General features: G+C 34.8%; 1 protein-coding gene across 2 annotated transcripts in view; it reads left to right on the forward strand.

The window, feature by feature from the left end:
* The window catches only part of CEP83 (centrosomal protein 83), a 138433-nt gene that overhangs the window by 47269 nt on the left and 69040 nt on the right, over nt 1–22124 (forward strand). For both annotated transcript variants that reach the window (XM_046013469.1, XM_046013470.1), the window contains exons 2-5: nt 6848–7119; nt 7572–7722; nt 16515–16607; nt 18856–18987. In XM_046013469.1, the coding sequence (XP_045869425.1) occupies nt 6947–7119; nt 7572–7722; nt 16515–16607; nt 18856–18987 (549 nt within the window). In that variant the 5' untranslated portion in view covers nt 6848–6946. The remainder of the gene's footprint in view (nt 1–6847; nt 7120–7571; nt 7723–16514; nt 16608–18855; nt 18988–22124) is intronic.

Raw genomic sequence — 22124 nt, forward strand, 5'->3', positions numbered from 1 at the left:
TTTGAATCAGTTTGTTGATAAGCATAAAATAATGTTTGGGGATTGTATTGAAACTGTAGATCAAGTTTGTAAGAACTTATATCTTGACAGTATTGAGTAGTCCTATCCATGAACATAGAATAAATACCTTTTCATATATTTAGTTCTTTGATTTTTTTCTTGTATCAGAGTTTAGTAATTTTCCTCATATTAAAAAAGCCCATATTAAATTTAGAGCTATTTCATTTTGGGGGGTTACTAATGTAAATGGTATCATAAATCTCAAATTCTATCTGTTCATTGCTGATATATAGGAAAGTGATGGACTTTTTGTATATTAACTCTGTATCCTAAAGCCTTGCTATAATTGCTTATCATTTCAGGAGAATTTTTTGGGGGGAGGGAGGGTCTTCTACACATACTGTCATGTCATCTGCAAAGAAAGATAGTTTTATTTCTTCTGTATTTACATGCTTTTTATTTTTTCTTACTACATTAGCTAAGACTTCCCACTATGATGTTAAAAAGGAGTGGTGAGAGGAGACATTCTTTTTTGTTCTTGATCTTAGAACATTTCTACTTTCTCGCCACTAAATACGATGTTAGCTGTAGATTTTTTATAGATGTTCTTTATCAAGTTGAGAAAGTTCCTCTCCATACCTAATTTGTTGAGTTGTGTTGAATTTTGTCAAATGCTTTTTCTGCATTTATTGATATGATCATGTGATTTTTTTTGCTTTAGTCTCTTCATGTAATAGATTACATTAATTGATGTTTTTAATGTTCAACCAGCCTTACTTGCCTGGAATAAATTCTACTTGGTCATGGTGTATAAATCTTTTTATACATTGTTGGATTTGATTTGCTAATATTTTGTTGAGGATTTTTGCATCTATATTATTTTTTTTAAGCTTTTAAGAGATACTATTCTTAGCTTGGGGCCATTCAAAACAAGGCTGCAGGCCAAATTCGGCTTATGAGTTATAGTTTGTCAACCCCTTTCCTAGAGATTACAATATGCATTCTTGATTTATCAAAGTGTAAAATTTGTTGATACTTTTAGCCTTTTCCCATATAGTACAAGGGCTCTATAACACTGTAATTCTACCTTTACTGACTTATATACCATTTCTTTATATATTTTAAGTCTATATATGTTAAAAATCCCCAAGATACTATTTTATGCAGTCAGTATTCAATTAGAATTATGCACATATTTCCAGTTTTCATTTATCTTTTGTATTGTCCACATCTAAGATAATTTTTCTTTGTGTATGAAGGAGTCCTTTATTGTTTCTTTTATTGTGCATCTTCTGGGATGGAGTTTGTTTTGTTTATCTGAAAATGTCTTTATTTTACCAGTATTCTTGAAAGATTTTTTTTTTTTTTTTTCTGTATTTATAGAATGTTAGGTTGGCAGTTATTTTCTTTTAGCACTGTAAAGGTAATATTACATGTGTTCTGGCTTTCACTGTTGAAGTGTGTGTGTGTGTGTGTGTGTGTGTGTGTGTTTAAGATTTTATTTATTTGAGAGAGCAAGAGAGAGAGACAAAAAATAGAGAGCATGAGCAGGGGGAGAGGGAGAAACAGGCTCACTCCTAAGTAGGGAGCCCAATATGGGCTTGATCCCAGGATCCTGGGATCATGACCTGAGCCGAAAGCAAATGCTTAACTGACTGAGCAACCCTGGCGCCCCAAATCAGTTCTTTTTGTTGCTTTTTTTCAAGGCACTTTGGTTCTTTAACTGGCTGATCTTAAGATTTTCCCTTTTTCTTAAAATCTTCAGGTAATGTTCTTAAATGTGGATTTCTTAATGGGATGTATGTGGATTTCTTTTTATTTATGTGCTTGTGGTTTATAGAACATCTTTGGGGAAAGTTGGCAAGTTTTGGGGGAAGGGCAGGTATTGTTTCTGTACTGTTCTCTCTCCTTTCCTTCTGGGATTCCAATGACATATCTGTTAGAATGACATTTTAACTTTATTCTCTGTATTTCTTTCCTTTTTTGTATTCTTCTTATTTATCTATTTACTTATTTTTTTCAAATTCAAGTTAGTTAACATTTAATATAGGATTGGTTTCAGGAGTAGAATTTAGAGATTCATCACTTAAAAGTAACACCCAGTGCTCATCCCAACAAGTGTCCTCCTTAATGTCCATCACCCATTTAACCAGTCTCTCACCCACCTCCCCTCTAGCAACCCTCAGTTCTCTATATTTGTCTCTTATGCTTTGTCTGCCTCTCTGTTTTTATTTTATTTTTTCCTTCCCTTCCCGTGTTCATCTGTTTTGTTTCTTAAATTTCGCATATGAGTGAAACTATATGATACTTGTCTTTCTCTGACTGACTTACTTCACTTAGCTTAATACTCTAGTTCTATCTATGCTATAACAAATGTCAAGATTTCATTCTTTTTGATGGGGGATTAATGTTCTGTCATACACACACACACGCACACACACACCATGTCTTCTTTATCTGTTCAGTTGCTGGACATTTGGGCTCTTTCTGTAATTTGGCTATTGTTGATAGCACAGCTGTAAACAGTGAGGTGCATGTCCCTTTGAATCAGCATTTTTGTATCCTTTCGATAAATACCTAGTAGTGCAATTGGTGGGTAATAGATTAGTTCTATTTTTAACTTTTTGAGGAAACTCCATACTGTTTTCCAAAATAACTGCACCAGTTTGCATTCCCACCAAGAGTGTTAAAGGGTTTCCCTTTCTCCATATCCTCACCAACATCTTTTGTTTCCTGAGTTAATTTTAGTCATTCTGACAGGTGTAAGGTGGTGTCTCATTGTGGTTTTGATTTATAGTTCCTTGATGATGAGTGATGTTGAGTATCTTTTCATGTGTCTATTAGCCCTCTGGATGTCTTCTTTTGAAAAGTGTCTATTCTTGTCTTCTGCCCATTTCTTAACTGGATTATTTGTTGGGTATTGAATTTGTAAGTTCTTTATAGATTTTGGACACTAACCTTTTATCTAGTACGTCATTTGCAGATATCTTCTCTCATTCCAGTGGTTGCCTTTTAGTTTCATTGATTGTTTCCTTCACTGTGCAGAAGGTTTTTATCTTGATGAGGTCCCAGTAGTTCATTTTTGCTTTTATTTCCCATGCCTCTAGAGACATGCCTAGTAAGAAGTTGGTGTTGCCAAAGTCAGAGAGTTTGCTCCCTGCTTTCTCCTCTAGGATTTTGATGGTTTCCTGTTTTTCATTTAGATGTTTCATCCATTTTGAATTTATTTTTGTGCATGGTATAAGAAAATGGTCTAGTTTCATTCTTCTGCATGTTGCTGTCCAGTTTTCCCAGCACCTTGAAGAGACTCTTTTTTCCATTGGATATATTTTTTTGAAGTTTTTTTTTTTAAGGTTTATTTATTTATTAGAGAGAGAGCGCACACACACATATGCTCATAGAGGGGCAGAGGGAGAGGGAGAAGGAGAGAAGCAGACTCTCCACTGAGCCTGGAGCCTGAAGTGGGGCTTGATTCCACAACGTAGGAGATCATGACCTGAGCCAAACCAAGAGTCAGATGTTCAACTAATTGAGCCACCTAGGCGTCTCTCCACTGGATTTTCTTTGCTGCTTGGTTGGAGATTAGTTGGCCATACAGTGTTGGGCCCTTTTTTTGTATTTTTCATCCTTCTTTCTCTTTCTACTTCAGCTTGAATATATTCTTTTAACTTATCTTCTAATTACTTCTTTAAGCTATGTCTTATGTAGGCTATTATACTTGCACATTGAGTTTTTTTTTCTTATACTTGCTCATTTGGTTTGTAGAATTTTTCAGTTTTAGAGATTTCCCTTGGTTTCTTTTTATGATTTTTTATTCTCTCACAAAATTCTCAACCTTGTTTTCTATTGTCTCATACACAGTAATAATATAAGAATTTCTTTTCGAATCATTCTCTAATAACTCTAATAGTGAGGCCCCTTTGTCTATTGTCTTTTTGCTTCTTGTGACTTTAATTCATGTCCCCTTATCTTCTCTGGGCTTGAGTTTTAAAATTTAAAAAAAAAATTATTGTGTCACATTTATTTCTAAAATTGTTTTTTAGAGCAAGTTGTAGCCTATTCTGATATCATTTGTCTGAATTACCCTTGTTAGGAATAATAAGTTTAATTTAAAGTCTGTATCCAAAATGGAGGGAGTGTTTACCAGGGCTTCTCGACTCCTTGCTGGTCTAGTCTGTGTATCTATGAATTTGAAGACTGTCAGAAGGCATTCAGTCTTCCAACCACCTCTCTAAAACTGGCAGATGCCTGTAGGGGAATAGTGGTTCCACAGCCAAGTCTCATTTTTCTGCATCCATATCCTTCTCCTGCTCCCATTTCAGTGAATATTTATTCTCTTGTTAGTTTTCCAGTGTCTTCAAGCAGATTATTAAAACACATGTCCAGCTTTTCTTGTCCTAAGCAAGAAGCTTTATCTAAATTGCCTTTTCTTCCAGTACTGGAAGTGAAGACTATCTTCAGATTTCTTGGTATAAGAGATTGATAATACATTTCCCACAGGGCTTAAGGTAATTGGGGCTTTTGTTTTTAACCAAAAGCATCTTTATGTAATTCACATAAAAGATACAAGTTTTTTCTTTGTAAGCTTGGATATAGAATTGTGGAACCACATTTGAAGGTCAGAGAAAGAATTAAGTTTTATGAGGCCTTTCTCTATGTTACTAGATATCTCTTTGGAGGATACTATATTTTCCAAGATTATCATTGATAAATTAATTACTACTGAACTGGAAAACTGAATATATGTGCAAAACATCTAAAAACAGATGCAAAATTTATCCTGACCTTGCCAAGACTTTTGGAAATGGACAGATAGTTTTCTGTGATTCTGAAATATTCCTAGAGGAGAAAAGTCTGAAAATGACTATTGGCATATGCAACCCAGGAGTTCATAACTTTGAGTTAAGAAGATCCCAGAGGGCAGTACACCTGTGTTTATAATGGAACTAGAATTGGAGATTAGGTTGTGAAAATTAATAATGAGAAACCTCATTAAAATGGAGTTGGGAGATGCAGCATGGGGAGCTCTCACTCCTACCACTCATAGTCAGTTGTAGACCCAACAGGAAGATATGTACTTCATCTTGCACCTGGATGCTCCTTTACTATCCCATCTAGAGGAAGAAACTTTTTTTTTTTTTAAGGTTAATGAGGTAAGGTGGTGGTGATTGAGAAATGGATATACTGCAATTAGTCCTGAAAAGCAATTGTAGTAGATTTTAGTGCAAAAAGGGGGAAGGATTTAAATCATTTTTAACCCTGTTTTCCTAAAATGTCCAGGTCTTAGTGAATTTTATCTTCATGGGGACTGAACTTCCATTTTAAAGTAGGAGTTAGAATATTTACTGTCAACTGGAATAAAAAAATATATATATATTCATTTTATCTAGAAAATCTTTGTTTCATTACTAGTGGGACTGAAGGATAGCTCTTGGTTGTTTCTTACGTGGTTTTAGCTTTTAGCTAATTAAAGTTAAAACCTTATTAATACCTTTTGGGGGTATTATTAGAAAATATGAGGTAAGTTCATTGTATGTTTCTATCTTCTAAAAATTAATTTGGATAAAAAAGCAGAGTTGGGGCACCTGGGTGGCTCAGTGGGTTAGGGCCTCTGCCTTTGGCTTGGGTCACGGTCCCAGGGTCCTGGGATCGAGCCCCGCATCGGGCTCTCTGCTCAGCATGGAGCCTGCTTCCCCTCTCTCTCTCTCTGCCTGCCTCTCTGCCTACTTGTGATCTCTGTCTGTCAGATAAATATATAAAATCTTAAAAAAAAAAAAAAAGCGGAGTTAAAATTACATGCCAGTTTTATGATCCAGTTAATTAATTACCTGACAAGTAAATACTTTTGATAGGATAATGTTGTGACAGCTGTTACGAACAGTGCACTGTTGCACATTTAACATGAGTAAGAAGTAAGTTTTCTTGGAGGACGTTGTCCCTTGTATTAAAATGTGATTTGACAGGAAACCAGAGTAACTTCAGTTTTAGTTTAAAAGTCTTCTTAGGTGGTATGTAATTTGAAAAATGATGGTTGGTTTTCATGTGCTAAAGACTTTGTAGTAGGAAAAAGTATTTCATGATGACTCATGACTAAGGGAGATGCTATTAGGAAAAAATACATGTAATAGTCTTGACAAAGATTAATGAAGCTAAAGGGGACAGAATTATTTTGATGAAAACTTTTGTCTTTATTTACAATAACACTGTCATCTTTTTTTTTTTTTTTAATTCTACACATAACATTTAGTTACTTTCATAATTCTGGATCAGTGCTTTTGGGGATAGCTGAGGTGAGTTACTTTCCTGTTCTTAGCACAGTGCATTACACATAGGTGATTAACATCTTTGTGATGACTGATTTCTCATCTGAGTCTGCAGTCTACCTTGTGTCAAATAAAAGACACTTTGTAGCATTAATCACATAGTTAACTTGCTGAAGATCATCTTTGTGAAGATTATAATTTTCTCCAAACATTTGTCAAGTTTTAAATGGCTTTTCTTTGATTTCAGAGTATAGATTTTGTACTAGGATCATTCTGTGAAGTTTACCCCAGTATCTTCAGGGAATATCCATGGTTTGTGAATTCGGGAGTACCTGAACTAGAAAAGTCAGTAATTCTAGTTAGGTTAATACTTGATGTGACGTTGAGGGTCATAGAAACTTAGTGTGGAGAAGAGAAAATGTGTTAAGGTGCAATTCAACTTTTTTCGTTTTGTTTGATGAACAGTTAAAGAATCTGAAAATTTGGGTTTTGTTATAGAAAGGATAGACGAATAACAGGAAGGGATAAAAAGAATAACACTGAAGGAGTTTAATTCATCACTAACTAAGTGCATTTCTCTGCAGGTATAATTTGGCATCCTGAGAGTCTGTCTTAGCAAGAAGAAGTGGAAAATACCCTTGAAAAGAAAACTAAAACAAAAAGGAAGCCAAACTTACTTTTACATGGTTAATTGCTCACTTGCCAATATGGACACTTTTCCCACTATTTTTCCTTCTGGTGGAGACAGTGGGCTGACAGATTCTCAATCTGAGTTTCAAAAAATGTTAATTGATGAAAGGTTACGATGTGCACATCATAAAACTAACTATCAGACTCTTAAAGCTGAACATACAAGGTAAATTGCTTAAATTTGGGGGTAAGGGGCTTTATTAAGAAATTATTTTTGTCTGGACATTTGCTCTGGAACATACAGTATAATTTTGTTAGTTTGCAGTATATATATTTAAAACTTCCTTAATACAGTGAAATTTTTGCTTTAAAAGTACTTTATTCAAAACTAAACATGGTCTCAAGTATACTATGAATTTGTAGGTCTTGCTTTGAAAGTAGCAAAACATATAAAATTAATTGTATCTAGGTGGTTAAGTGTGTTTTTCCTTACCCCTAAGTAAAATTGTATTAATAAAATAGTGTTAGTACTTAAACTCTATAAAGAAAAGAGGTTTATGAATTTAATGGAATATATGAAATTGGTCTTGTTCTGTAGTGTTGGTTGACTTTACATAAAATAATGCAATTTGCAAAGATTATCCTTAACATTGAATTTTTTCTTTTTTTAAAAATCAGATTGCAGGATGAGTACATTAAGTCACAACATGAACTAAAGCGCCTGTTAAATGAAAAGCAGACTGACCAGGAAAAATTTCGTATGCTGCTTGAAGAGCTAAGAGGGGAATTATTAGAGAAAACTAAAGACTTAGAAGAAATGAAACTGCAGGTAAGAAAATATATTTCATTTAGAATTCTTGGTGGAAGAAGTTTCCTCTGCTCTTCAAGGTCCTTCTAAACCAGACTAAGAATCAAATTGGCATAAGAGAGATTAACAAGAGAAAATAAAATTTAATTTTGAAAGTATGCAGAATCCACACAAGCATCACAAACATAAAATTGCAAAGATAGGGAACAGTAGGCTTATATGACATCCTGAGCTAGGGAGACAGGCAGAATCTGGGGATACAAAGGGAAAGAAGATCATTAGCAGGATGGTTAGAGGAGATGTTTGAAAAACAAATGTTGCCCTGTTAAGCAGATAAATTTCTTAGGTAAAAAGGAACCTCTGTTAATAGCTCTATTCTTGGTGTAGGCTCTCCTTTCCATTTAAATTAAGGCAGTTGAGAGGGAGGTAAAGAGCTTTTCCTAAATCTGCTGGGTTTTGATTGCTTTTACCTCAAAGTAATCTTCATGCCAAAGCAACCTGTCCCAAGATGGGGAAGCCTGCCTTTTGCCCCTGTGGTACAAAAGTAGTCAGATGTTGGTAAATTTGGCAAATTCTGCCTATATTCGTAATGAATATTTTGCTGTTGTCCATGTGGTATAATTTAATATTCTTTCATATATTCTGGAATACTAGCTACCATGTGGGATTTAACCATGAAATTGTTGTTTCATGTAAATTTGTATTAAAGTACCTGTTCTGATTTAAGTATTTCACTATTCAGAATAACTGGGGGAAAGGCTGGTTTGAACTGATGCATATTCAGAGTTAAAAATATTTTTTTAAAGAAAGTTTTACTAATTTTCCTTTAAGTATTATAAGTGAAACTGAGATAAAAAAGACTGATATTTATTTATTTTTAAAGATTTTATTTATTTGATAGAGAGATAGATCACAAATAGGCAGAGAGGCAGGCAGAGAGAGAAAGAGAGGAGGAAGCAGGCCCTCCGCAGAGCAGAGAGCCCAATGGAGGGCTTGATCCCAGGACCCTGGGATCGTGACCTGAGCCGAAGGCAGAGGCTTAACCCACTGAGCCACCCAGGTGCCCCAAAAGACTGATATTTATTAAAAAAATTTATTTATTACTGTGGTATGGTTGATAAGACTGATAGATTTTTTTAAGGGACTTCTTAAAAGACTATAAAAACAATATGTGCACATAACTTATGTGTGCATTGTAGGGTAAATGGAGTTTCTAAAGCAAAGTATAGTACTGACTATTGTTTCATTTCTCATTTGCCTGGAAAGGAGACCAAAGCTAAACTTAGTGTAGCACCAGTCAAACTTATTATAAATTTCAAATTAGTAGATATTAGCAGTTATATTTTGCTGTATTCATTTAATCTCTAAATGGCACCAGCTGTGTATTTCTGTTTGTCTAGTGCTTGGCACAAATGATAAGGTATTTTTAATACTGGAGTCATAAGTTGATAAGGATAAAAAGCTACGTTTTCAAGTCATCTAGTATGACATATCATCCAATTCATGGATTCCTTTCACAGCAGTGTTAGAAGTCGATTATTCAGTATCTTCTTGAGATCTTCCATTGTTGGAACAGTACCACTAAGCTTGGGTTAGAGCCTCTATGGTGGTGTTTTATTCCTAAGTGTATTTGGGACATTTAAACAAACAAAAACCTCAGAAATATGAGTTGAATAGGCAAATGTAATTTAAGCCTATAGAATTGGTAGATTAATATGTTCTGCAAAAATTGAGAGGCCTATAGAAATGGGAATCTGTGAGTACTGAACCCAAGGAATTCAAAGTATTCTTCTGGCATTTTAGATATAAACATTGTAGTCTTCTTTAACTTATTGTTTGCATGTGCTTGGTACAAATAAGCCTGTCTACATGTTACTCTGAAAAAACAGAGTAATTATGCTAATATCAGATAAAATTTACTTCAAGACAAAAAGTGTCACGTAAGATGAAAAGGTCTTTTTTATTTTTAAAGATTTTATTTATTTATTTGACAGAGATCACAAGTAGGCAGAGAGGCAGGCAGAGAGAGAGGGAGAGGGGGAGAAGCAGGCTCCCCGCTGAGCAGAGAGCCCGATGCGGGACTCGATCCAGGACTCTGGGATCATGACCTGAGCCGAAGGCAGCGGCTTAACCCACTGAGCCACCCAGGTGCCCCAAAAAGGTCATTTTTATAACAAAAAAAAGGTCAGGTCACCCGTGTTCAAGTGAAGACCGTCAACAAACATCTGTTTTTATGTCTTAGTTTTGTCATTTGGTAAAGAGGATAAAAGTTGTTAATGGCGGTTTTTGTGAGGACTAATAACATGTATATTTTTAGTACAGTGTCTGACACATGTCAATACTCAAAAATGGTGGCATTTATTCTGTTTGAATGCGTGCTCCATAAGGGCAGGAGCTCTTTTCAGTTTGTCTCCAGTGCTCAAGTATATTTGTTTGTATTTATATATTTTATAATATATTAGCAAATATTTATTGAATGAATGACATGAAGAAATAGAATAAATGGATGAATCGTAATTGTTGTTCTGTTCATATATATAATAGTGTTCTTTCTTGTCTCATATCTACCTAAAGCTTAAGCATCTTAGAGTCAATGATGTTGTTTCCTATCTGTAATGAGTTAACTCGTGTCTGCGAAAAAAAATGTTGAACTTCTAATGTCTAGTATCTCAAAACGTGTTTGAAAATGGTCTTTGCTGATATAATTAGTTAAGATGAGGGTCATACTGAAGGATGATGGGCCCTTAATCCAATGTGACTGGTGTCCTTCTGGAAGAGAACAGACACAAAGACAGAAGCACAGGGCGAGGGGCGAGAGGTGGGGGAGCGAATGTCCTGTCATGACAGAAGCAGAGATTGAAGGGCTGCGGCTGCCAAGGAAGGACAGGGATCAGCAGCATGCTGCCAGAAGCTAGGATGAGGCAAAGAAGGATCCTTCCCTTCAGGGCATGTGGCCTTGCTGACAACTTGATTTTGGACTTCTAGCCTCCAGAACTGTGAGGCAATAAATTTCTTGACTTTTTTTTTTTTTTAAGATAGCCAGTTTGTGGTATTATGTTGTCAGAGCTTTAAGAAACTAACACACTATTCAAAGCCGAATTCCTTTTTGGAACATTTGTGACACAGGGATCTTTATTCTCTGCGTCAGTGCTTTCAGTGGGAGAGAACCTCATAAATGTTTATAGTGTTCCAGTTCCATTCATGGATTGGAGTATGTTAAGTATTTTCCCTCTCATGTTGAAATGAAATCATCTTCCCTGTAGCCTCTCTCTTGGTTCTTAACTGTTCCTTGGGTCTACACAAAATAACTTTGGACGTTTCTCCATGGGGTAACTTCGCTGGTGTTTGCTGACAAATCTAATTTGTCTGGTAAGGTTTCTTTTTTTTCAAGATAAACCATAAGTGGTTTCTCTATGATATTTATCTGGGAAAATTAAACTAAAATAAATATCTATATATTTATGTATTCATCTTGGAACTAAATTTAGCTATTTGCTCTATAGATGTTAGCAATTTGTACAAATTGCGAATTGAATAAAATTAATTCAACAAAGTAGAATCAATAATAAAAAATGTTTATGAAAGATGATTATTTTCAATGATTTTCAGATGAAAGATGATTCTATTTCAGATATCAAAGATGATATACATGTATTATCTTTTCTACCTACAAATGCCTTTTCTGAACTTAGATTTAATATCCCTTTGGCATTTATAGAAAAATTATATCAAAGATAGTCAATTAGAGGATATTGCTGTGTCACTGCTGTAGTTGTAGTGAATGGAAATAATAATAGTGCCTAACTTATAGGATGATGGTAAAGATGAAATGAGTGCATAGAAATTGTTAGTACAGTGCTTTGATGTAGAAAATGAATAGAACATGTTAGCTATTGTTATATTGTTATTATGTACCATGTTAGCAGAACCTTTTTTAAAAATAAGAGTTATTTGATAATATTTCTGTTACACATTTTAAAAGTTACTTTACCAAAAATGTATATGCTTTCTTTCTGCCAGGCAATGGAAACTATATAACCCAGTATGTTTCCCATTTTATTTGGCTACTAGGAAGCTCAGAACTAAATTTATCATTCAGTTTTTCATTTTTTAAAATAATCTCTGACACAATATCTGCCTTCTTAAATTAAAACGTTCTTTGAGGGACGCCTCAGTGGCTCAGTGGGTTAAGTCTCTGCCTTCAGCTCAGGTCATGATCTCAGGGTCCTGGGATCAAGCCCTGCATCGGGTTATCTGCTCAGCGGGGAGCCTGCTTCCCCCCCCCCTTCTCTGCCTGCCTCTCTGCCTACTTGTGACCTCTCTCTGTTAAATAAATAAATAAAATCTTAGAAAAAAATTCTTTGAAAAACAGTGGTCTATTTTATATTCTTAACATGATAAGTATTGGTGTAATATAGATTTAGTATAGGTAATGACACATGGACTATTGTATGATAAAGCATTCTTGTAAGTTTCTTTTGAGACAAGTGGTGGCAGTATTCCATTAGAAGTCTAAGACACAGTGTACTTTTCTCCTAAAATGGCATGGAGAAAATAATCTAATTCTGTGTCTTTGTTGTATATGTGCTTTGGCAGGAGTTGGGAGGGAAGATGGATTTTTCTTATGCATGTGTACTTGTTTTTTTGTAAGATTCTTAGGAGATTTAAAAAAAAAATCCTGTTGAGAGTCTTTTTTATCAGAGACCTTATAGATTATAAGACTTTTGGGTAGTTACTAACTTCAATTTTCTTTTCTCCTTTGTGTGGATTTATATTTCCATTGGTACCATTTTTCCTACTGTCTTAAGGACTAAAGTAAGAATACATTTAAGTTTTGCTTTCAATCTTTTCAATCTTTTTTGTCTCCTTGTTGCATTTTGGGTAGATTCTTTTGACATGTCTTCAAGTTCACTGATCTTTTTTCTTCTGCAGTATCTAATCTTACATTAATCCATATAGTATATATTTTTCAGCTCAGAAGTTGTAGTTTTTACACTTGAAGTCTGATTTAGTTCTTTTAAATAATTTCCTTATATCCACTTACCATGTTCATTTTTTCTCTAGCATTTTGAACATAGGGAATTCAGTTATAATAACTATTTTAATATCTTTGCTAATTCTAACAACTGTATAACTTCTGGGTTGGTTTTGGTTGATTTTCCTGTTTGTTGTGGGTAGTATTTTCCTGCTTCTTTGCATGCCTGATAAGTTTTTATTGGATGCTAGACATAGTAAATTTTACCTTGAGTGCTAGATATTTTTGTATTCTGATATTCTTGAGCTTTGTTCTGGGACAGTTACTTGGAAACAGTTTCATGTTTTTGGGTTTTGCTTTTAGGATTTGCTAAGTGAGAGCAGATTAATGTTTAGTGCTCATTACTTGCCACTGCTGAGAACCTTCTGAGTAATCATTTCTCAATGAAATGACAGTTTTCAGTCTGGCTTTTGGAAAAGGAACTATTCTTGGCTCTGTGTGAGGTCAGATTACTCACCCGATTCTTTCAGGTCATTCTTTTCCTGGCGTTAATTAAATATTTTCCTTATATGCATATGCTGATTGGAGTACTCTTCTGAATGAGCCTTTGGCAGATCTTCATAATTTTGTTTCTGTGCCACCTTCTTTTCTGCTACCCTGCTTGTGACTCTAGCCACATTGCTCTCCCTGGATTTGTAGTACCATTTGCTTAAATCAGAGAGTCCATCAGACTCTGCTTGGATATCCCTTCGTGTGCATGGACTGGAAGCATTCTCAAAGCTTGCTTTTCTTTGTTGTTTGTCTCTCAAAGATCTTTGCTGCTTAATTATGCCCAGTATCTGGAAAACATTTGATTTTTGTTTATTCTTTTGTTTGTTTTATGCAGGAGAATAAATCTGATCTCTATTATGCCATCTGTTGGAAATGAAAGCACTTTTATTTCTAATTAACTTTTTAAAAAAGATTTTATTTATTTATTTGACAGATAGAGATCACAAGTAGGCAGAGAGGCAGGCAGAGAGAGGAGGAAGCAGGCTCCCTGCCAAGCAGAGAGCCCAATGTGGGGCTCGATCCCAGGACCCTGGGATCATGACCCGAGCCGAAGGCAGAGGCTAAACCACTGAGCCACCCAGGCGCCCCTCTAATTAACCTTTAATTACAGAAATCTCAAACAAGTACCAAAGTAGAAAGGGTGGTTGTGTTGCATCCTCACATACCCTTCAATACTTACCATCTCTCAGCCAGTCTTGTTTTATCTTCTGACATCCCTGCTCTGTCTTTCAACCCTTCTGGATTATTTTGAAGCAAATCATGTTATCTCAGCTCTAGTATTTTAGTATATATATTTCTATTATATAGCAAGACAGTCTTTCCTTTAAAAGCATAGCCACAATACCATTATCATACCTTAAAGTATTTATTACCTAATATCTTTTAATACTGTATCTTTGTTCACATTTCCCTAATTTTCCCACAGTTTTGCTTTTTTTTTTTTTTAAGATTTATTAATTCAAGAGAGAGAGAGAGAGAGAGTGAGCAAGAAAATGAGAGAGAGCATGAGCAGGGGATATGGGCAGAGGGAGAAGCAGACTCCCCGTTGGGTAGGCACTCTGACCTGGAGCTCCATCTCAGGATCCCAGGATCATGACCTGAGCCAAAGGCAGATGCTTAACCAACTGAGCCACCCAGGTGCCCCCAGTTTTGCTTCTTTTTAAAGTTGGTTTGTTTGAAACAGGATCTAAATAAGGTTTATCTTGATCTTTATTATTCTTTACCTTTTACTACCCCTTCTCTCTTTGGACTCTTGATACTATCAACCAGACTCTTGACATATTAAACCAGATTATAACAAGAGCTTTCTATCTGATTTCCCAGCTCCATTCACTGCCTTCCTCTGCCTCCTTCCCCCCCCCCCCCCCCGTTTTCTCTCACCATGGTTTTGATCCATCAAGTTTCTTTCTAAAATATGGATATGGTGATGCCCTTCTTAAGCTTGAATACCTTCAGTGAATAAGCAAAGTACAGAAGAAATAATGTGTATAGTTTGCCTTTCTTTATGTAAAAATTAAAAAGTGGTATATATATGCTTATATATTTATATATTGTTTCAAGAAAGATACACTAAGAAATAAGCCATGATTGTTTCCTAAAAGGGAAACTGGATAATTTTAATACTCCTTTTTTTTTTTAATATTTTATTTATTTATTTGACAGAGAGAGAGGTCGTAAGTAGGCAGAGAGGCAGGCAGAGAGAGAGGGAGAAACAGGCTCTCCACTGAGCAGAGAGCCTGATGCGGGGCTCGATCCCAGGACCCTGAGATCATGACCTGAGCCGAAGGCAGAGGCTTAAACCACTGAGCCACCCAGGCGTCCTTAATACTCCTTTTGTTTGAATTATGTATGTAATTATATTTATCCATTTTATAAAAAAAATTTTTAAGTAACTAACTACTGTTGAATACTAAGTAAATTATAAGAGTATGAACATGATACTTAGGAATCCTCTGCCTGTGGCTCCCACCTCTTTCCCTTTGTTCCAAGCCAGGATTTAGCTCTGGAGCTAAATGGCATTTGGAAATGTTTTAGCATAGCCTTGATTGTCACAGTATCTAGGAGCATTAATGCAGAAGGATCCAGGATTCTTAATTGTCTGTAGTGCTTATTGTGGTTCAATGCAAAATGCCTGTAGCTTACCTTTGAGGAACTTTTTTTCCCCCAGAGAATTTAAAATAGTTTCCATTCTTAAGTTTCTGTTCTACCTAAGCTTTAGTTTTCCCATTCCTTTGATGTGGCCACTATTTCTATACTTAATATCTTTTCTGTTGGTCTTTACCAGTCGATAAGCCTATATTAGTTATTTTTATAGTTATTTGTATGTATGTTATTTTTCACATGAATTTGAACTTCTTATGGGGCAGAAATGCTTCTTGTGAGTTTTTGTGATCTTTAGAAAGTAAGACTCTGTATGCTTCAGTTTCTATAAAAAAGGGGGATGATAATATAGCTGCATTGAGGATCATTGCAGGGATTAAATTAAGTTAGTAAATGCATGGAAGGTATTTAGAACAGTATGTTATATAAATTATATAGTAAGTTGCAGAATGCTTTGTATATAGCAAGTATTCATTCAGTGAAGTTTTTGAACTATTTGGAGTATTGATGAATAAATGAGTTAAACTGAATAGTACTCTTCATTTTCAGAGGTTAATGTAGATACAAACTGGATTTTTGTTTGTTTTATAGCCAGTATTTGATAATTGAGTGAGCCAATATGCCAGGCTGTAGTGTGAGGTGTTGGGAACACACCGTGGTGAATAAAGACTGTGTTTGCCTTTCAGGAGCTTCTGTAAATACTTATCACTTTTTGAAATATGAGTTCTGTAAGACAGCATAATAGGGAGGAGCCTTGTTTTGGTGGCTAGAGTAAAAGTCAGCTTTTTCTGATTGAAAATAAGTCTGAATAATTCTCTGTGGTATACCAAATTATTATACCTTTATTTTGATTGCTTTAGGAAATAGACAATTAGCCATTATATAAAACATGATAACCTTAGCTGCCAACATAGTTATTTCTAACAATCATAATAATAATAATAATCAGTGACTATCTTCATCTCATGTTAATGGAATTGTTGATGTCTCTGAGAGCCTGAAATTGAGGCCTTCAAGTATTCTTTCAAATGATGGTTCTGTTTATATAGTGATTACTATAAAATTAGGTATATAGTGAAATTTCTCTGAATTGGATTTTATTGTTATAATTAAGCATTAAAATTTGGTGAATTCTTTAATTTTGTGATTTTTATATTTAGAATTCTTTGTTTCTCTGCATTACTAGGTATTAACTCCACAAAAGTTGGAGTTGTTACGAGCCCAAATACAACAAGAATTAGAAACTCCAATGAGAGAACGTTTTAGGAATCTGGATGAAGTAAGTAATTTATATAGAAGGAACTGTGCATTTATCTTTATGTGACTGATCAAAAGCACCATTCCCCTATTCAGAAACCCTGCAGTAGCTCCCCTTCTAACTTAAGGAGCTTTTAGGGCTGCACAAGATCATATCCCATTATCTGTCTGACTTCCTTTCTTCCATTCTTATTGGCCTCTTTGGTGTTTCTTTGGCACTCCAAAAATGAAACAAATCAAGAATCTTTGCTGTAACTGTTACTTCTGACATGAATAGTATCTTTCCAGATATCTCTTAGCCAACTTTCTTATCTCTCTCTTTTTTTAAAAAAAGATTTAAAAAATTATTTATTAGAGAGAGAATGTGTGAAAGAGCACGAGCAGGGGGGTAGAGGACAGAGGGAGAAGGAGAAGCAGACTCCCTGCTGAGCAAGGAGCATGACTTGGCTTGAGCCTAAGTCAGACACTTAAGCAGCTGGGCCACCCAGGTGCCCCTTCCTCATCTTTTTTAAGTCTTTGCTGAAATATCACCTTCTCAATGAGGCCTACTTTGTGACCAGCGTATATCTCCATTTAATATTGCTTCCTGCCTCTCCCTTCACTTCTTAGACCTCTGGATCTGCATTTACCCTGCTCTACTTTTTATTTTTCTCTATTACTTATCCTCTAATATGCTGTATATTTATTGTGCTCATTTTTTATTTTCTTTATTATCATCTCTAGAATGTAAGTTGCCTGAGAGAAGGAACCATTATCTGTTTGGTTCACTGTATATTCTAAGTTCCTAGCATACAGTAGGTACTCAATATTTGTGGAACGAAAGAGTGTATTTCATGCAACCCTAGAAAAATAGAAATTTGTTAGTTTTCCTTCAGACTAAAATGTTTCCTTCCTCTTTTGAAATTTCATGTTTGTAAAATATAATTAACTGTTTAATAAATGAAATAGGAAGAGATGGCCTATATTAAGTACTATGCCAGACATATATATATAATATATAATATATAATATATATAATATATGTATATATATAATGCAACTTTGTTTAATAAATAGCCTGGGCCTTATATATAACACATGAATATTGTCCCCTTCAAAATGGACCTCCTTTGGAAAGCTGTAGTCTAGTGATGCTGCCATTGCACAAAACAGGTTTGTTATTTAGATTATATAGTATATTGCAGAATGCTTTGTATATAGAAGTGTTCATTCAGTGAGGTTTTGGACTCTTCGGAGCATTGAGGAATTATTGAATGAATTAAACTGAATATTACTCTCCATTTTTATGAATTTGGTTTTATACATGGCTTTTATAAATGACTTACTGGTTTGTAAAGTCATCTTTTGAATATCCTCCTGGTGGGTAACCAAAGCATTATGATTGGGAGTAGACTTAATTTTTGGATATAAAGTCGCTTAGACCTAAGTTAGGTGATCAAGTTAAATAAAAGGTTTTGTTGCTGTTGTTGTTTCTTAAGTATGTTTTAATAAAATCATGAAACCCATTTTCTTGGTTTGTAAACTGGCTTAGAGAAATCATTCAACCAAAGATTTACAGTGAGCTGAATATTTTAGAAGGTGTTTTTATATCTTAATTTCCTGATGAATGCTGAAATAGTGTCTCCTTCATCTTCTCTATTGCCTAAGTTCTTACTGACTTTTGAATGCCAACAATTTCTGTAGTGTTAGCAGAATTGGAGCATATCAGAGATCTGCATGTGTTCCTAGTTAGTCAGGAAATTTGGTGCTACATATATTCTTCAGACTGGTATGTTGAACTATCATTATAATACTTGATTGAACCTTAAGTTGTTGTACTAAATATTCAAATAATCTTTTATCTACTTAGAATTCATCCTGTCTGACTTTTAGGAGGCTGTTTTATATTTTACTGTAGAGTTAATTTTAAAAATTTAACTAATTTAGAAAGTTATACTACATTATTAAATATTATTTTATTAGACCCACAGGTCAAAACTTCTGATGTGCTATTCGTTTTCATTATTATGAGAATCAGTGAGGAAATAGGGTAAATTAAATGGTAATGTGTTTTATTGGCACCTTCTCAAGAATGTACTGATTCTATATGTAGGATACTTGTCATAAGAATTTTCCAGGATTTATTTATATTTCTGTTAAGCTTATTTTTGCTTTTTAGAATGGCTTTCAATATAATGCACTTTAAAATTATATTTGCAAAAGTGATTTTTGGAGTAAGTACAAATTTCATTTATGAACTTGTCATAAATTATAGTCTCCTTTTAATTTAGGAAGTGGAAAAGTATAGAACTGAATATAATAAGCTTCGCTATGAACATACATTTCTCAAATCAGAATTTGAACACCAGAAAGAAGAATTTGCACGTATTTTAGAAGAAGAAAAAATAAAATATGAATCAGAGGTGAGTGATTATACTAGTTTAGTTATTATTCTTCTAGTCAATAAAATTTTATGATTTTTTTGTAAATTCTAAGTTAGTTAATTGCATAATTAAGTTTTATTAATTAATGGTGAAGTATTTGGCATGATACTCATCTGTTCTGTAGTAAGATTTTTATTGATGAACATTCTTTTTGGCTGTTAGCTTTTCCTCTTTTGTTCCTCCTTTATTTTGCCCCAGTCAATGGAGGTAGACAGTCTCTTATCTTCCATAGCCAGAGAGTTAGATTTCTTTTTGCACATATAGTTTGTTTATATGATTTTTTATGTAGCCCTGTCCCCCTCTACTTTTTGGAACGAAACCACATCAGGAGAGCTCTGGCTATCAGCCCATGTACCTTGTTTCTACTCACAGAAATAAGGGGCTTATACTTTAGAGTGTGCCCTTCACATTCAAGAAGTGTACTTTGTTCTTTCTGATGTCTGCAACTGCAGAATTTTCTCTCTGCTGCCTGCAGCATGTTCCCCTACTCTATCTCTACTGCTTGGGCAGCCTTTCTAACTCATTTTATGTTTCATTTCCTAATTTTGTCAAAAAGGAAATTTGTGTTTATCATTCTTTATGGACTTCTTTGTGATTTTTCAAGAAGAAAGAAATATATCAGTTTTGTTCTGTTATATTGACACAATCTAATGCTAGTGGAATATGTTTAAAAAAAAAGCTTGGTATCTATAGTTATGTGAAATATTCTATGTACAAACACACCTGCATTATTTATTTATTGCATCATCTTTATTTAGAATTAAGAATGAGAATATACTCACCTTCCTTTACTAATTACTAATTGGATCAAACAGATCTATTCTTTTTATTATTTTTGAATTTAAATTCAATTAGCCAACATATAGAACATTATTAGTGTCAGATGTAGAGTTCAGTAATTCATCAGTTGTATATAACACCTGGTGCTCATCACATCCTTTTCTCTCTTTTTTTTTTAGTCATGTGCCCTTCTTAATGCTCATCACCCAATTACCCCACCCCCCACTCCAGCAACTCTCAGTTTCTTCATAGTTAATTAAGAGTCTCTGATGGTTTGTCTCCCTCTCTGACTTCTTCCCATTCTGTTTTTCCCTCCCTTCCCCTATTGTCTTCTGTGCTGTTTCTTAAATTCCTCATATGAGTGACACCATAGGATAATCATTTTTCTCTGACTCACTTAGCATAGTACCCTCCAGTTTGATCCACATCAATGTAAATGGTAAGATTTCATCCTTTCTGGTGCCTGAGTAATATTCCATTGTGTTGTATCTATTCATCTGTTGATAGACATCTCCATTCTTTCCATAGTTTGGCTATTGTGGACATTGCTGCTATAAACATTGGGGTGCGTGTGCCTCTTTGGATCACGACATTTGTATCTTTGGGGTAAATACCCAGTAGGGTAGCTCTATTTTCAACTTTTTGAGGAAACTTCATGCTGTTTTACCGAGTGGCTGCACCAGCTTGCTTCCCACCAACAGTATTAAGAGGGTTCCCGTTTCTCCGTATCCTCGCCAGCATCTGTCATTTCCTGACTTGTTAATTTTAGCCATTCTGACTGGTGTGAGGTGGTATCTCATTGAGGTTTCGATTTGTATTTCTTTGATGCTGAGTGATTTTGAGCATCTTTTCATGTGTCTGTTGGCCATCTGGATGTCTTCTTTGCAGAAATGTCTGTTCATGTCCTCTGCCCATTTCTTGATTGGATTATTTGTTTTTTGGGTGTTGAGTTGCATAAGTTCTTTATAGGTCTTGACTACTAGCCCTTTATCTGTAGTGTCATTTGCAAATATCTTCTTCCATTCCATAGGTTACCTTTTAGTTTGTTGACTGTTTCCTGTGCTGTGCAAAAGCTTTTTATCTTGATGAAGTCCCAGTAGTATAGTTTTGCCCTTTCTTCCCTTACCTTTTGAGACATGTCTAGCAAGAAGTTGTTGCGGCCGGGGTAGAAGAGCTTGCTGCCTGTGTTCTCTCCTCTAAGATTTTGATGGATTCCTGTCTCGCAGTTAGATATTTCATCCATTTTGTGTCTATTTTTGTGTATGGTGTAAGAAAATGGTTCAGTTTCATTCTTCTGCATGTGGCTGTCCCATTTTCTCAACACCATTTGTTGAAGAAATTGTCTTTTTTCCATTGGACATTCTTTCCTACTTTGTCGAAGATTAGTTGCCCATGGAGTGGAGGGTCCATTTCTGGGCTCTCTGTTCTGTTCCATTGATCTGTTTTTGTGTCAGTACCATACTGTCTTGATGATGACAGCTTTGTAATAGAGCTTGAAGTCCGGAATTGTGATGCACCAGTTTTGGTTTTCTTTTTCAGTATTCCTCTTGGCTATTCAGTGTCTTTTCTGGTTCTGTACAAATTTTAGGATTATTTGTTCCAGCCCTGTGAAAAAAGTTTGTGGTATTTTGATATGGATTGCATTGCATGTGTAGATTGCTCTAGGTAGCATAGATAGTTCCACAATATTTGTTTTTAATCAGTGGGCAAACTTTCATGATTGTTTGATATATAAGAAGCTCTATGAACATTGGAACATTTGAGTCCATCAGTAATACAATACTAGAAAACTATGAATATTTATAATAGGCTTTTTTATTAAAAACTTCTTCACAGCTTTAAGTGCTCTATTCCCATATGATCTCTTGTTATAATAGTCACTGTGATGGGACAGAACTGTATTATTTTATTCATTTAAAATGAGGATACTTGAAGCATAAGATAAGCAAGGTAAGCAACTTGCTCAAAGTCTCACAAAAAGTCAGCCGCCAAGTTTATGGTCGAACTCAGGTACCCCAACTACCAGTACAAAGTTTGTAGTTTGGTGTGGCAATTTCAAATCTCTGGTAATTTCAGTTAGGAGCCATCCAACAACTAATTTTGTTAAGAGATCTGTCAATTTATACTACTTGTAATGACGAAAGGTTTTAAATCTATAATCATGATAGACATAAAAGAATTACATTTAAAAAGTTTCTTGTGGAAAATAGGAATGATAAAGATTTCCAGCCTAAAATGTTGGTTTAGTGTATTAAAGAATAACCACTGAGGTTAAGGATACTGGTGCTTTATTTTATATTTTACATTTAAAATCTAATGTTGATGTTTATCTGGCA

Source organism: Meles meles, chromosome 7 (assembly GCF_922984935.1).
Source record: "Meles meles chromosome 7, mMelMel3.1 paternal haplotype, whole genome shotgun sequence".
Lineage (NCBI taxonomy): Eukaryota > Metazoa > Chordata > Mammalia > Carnivora > Mustelidae > Meles > Meles meles.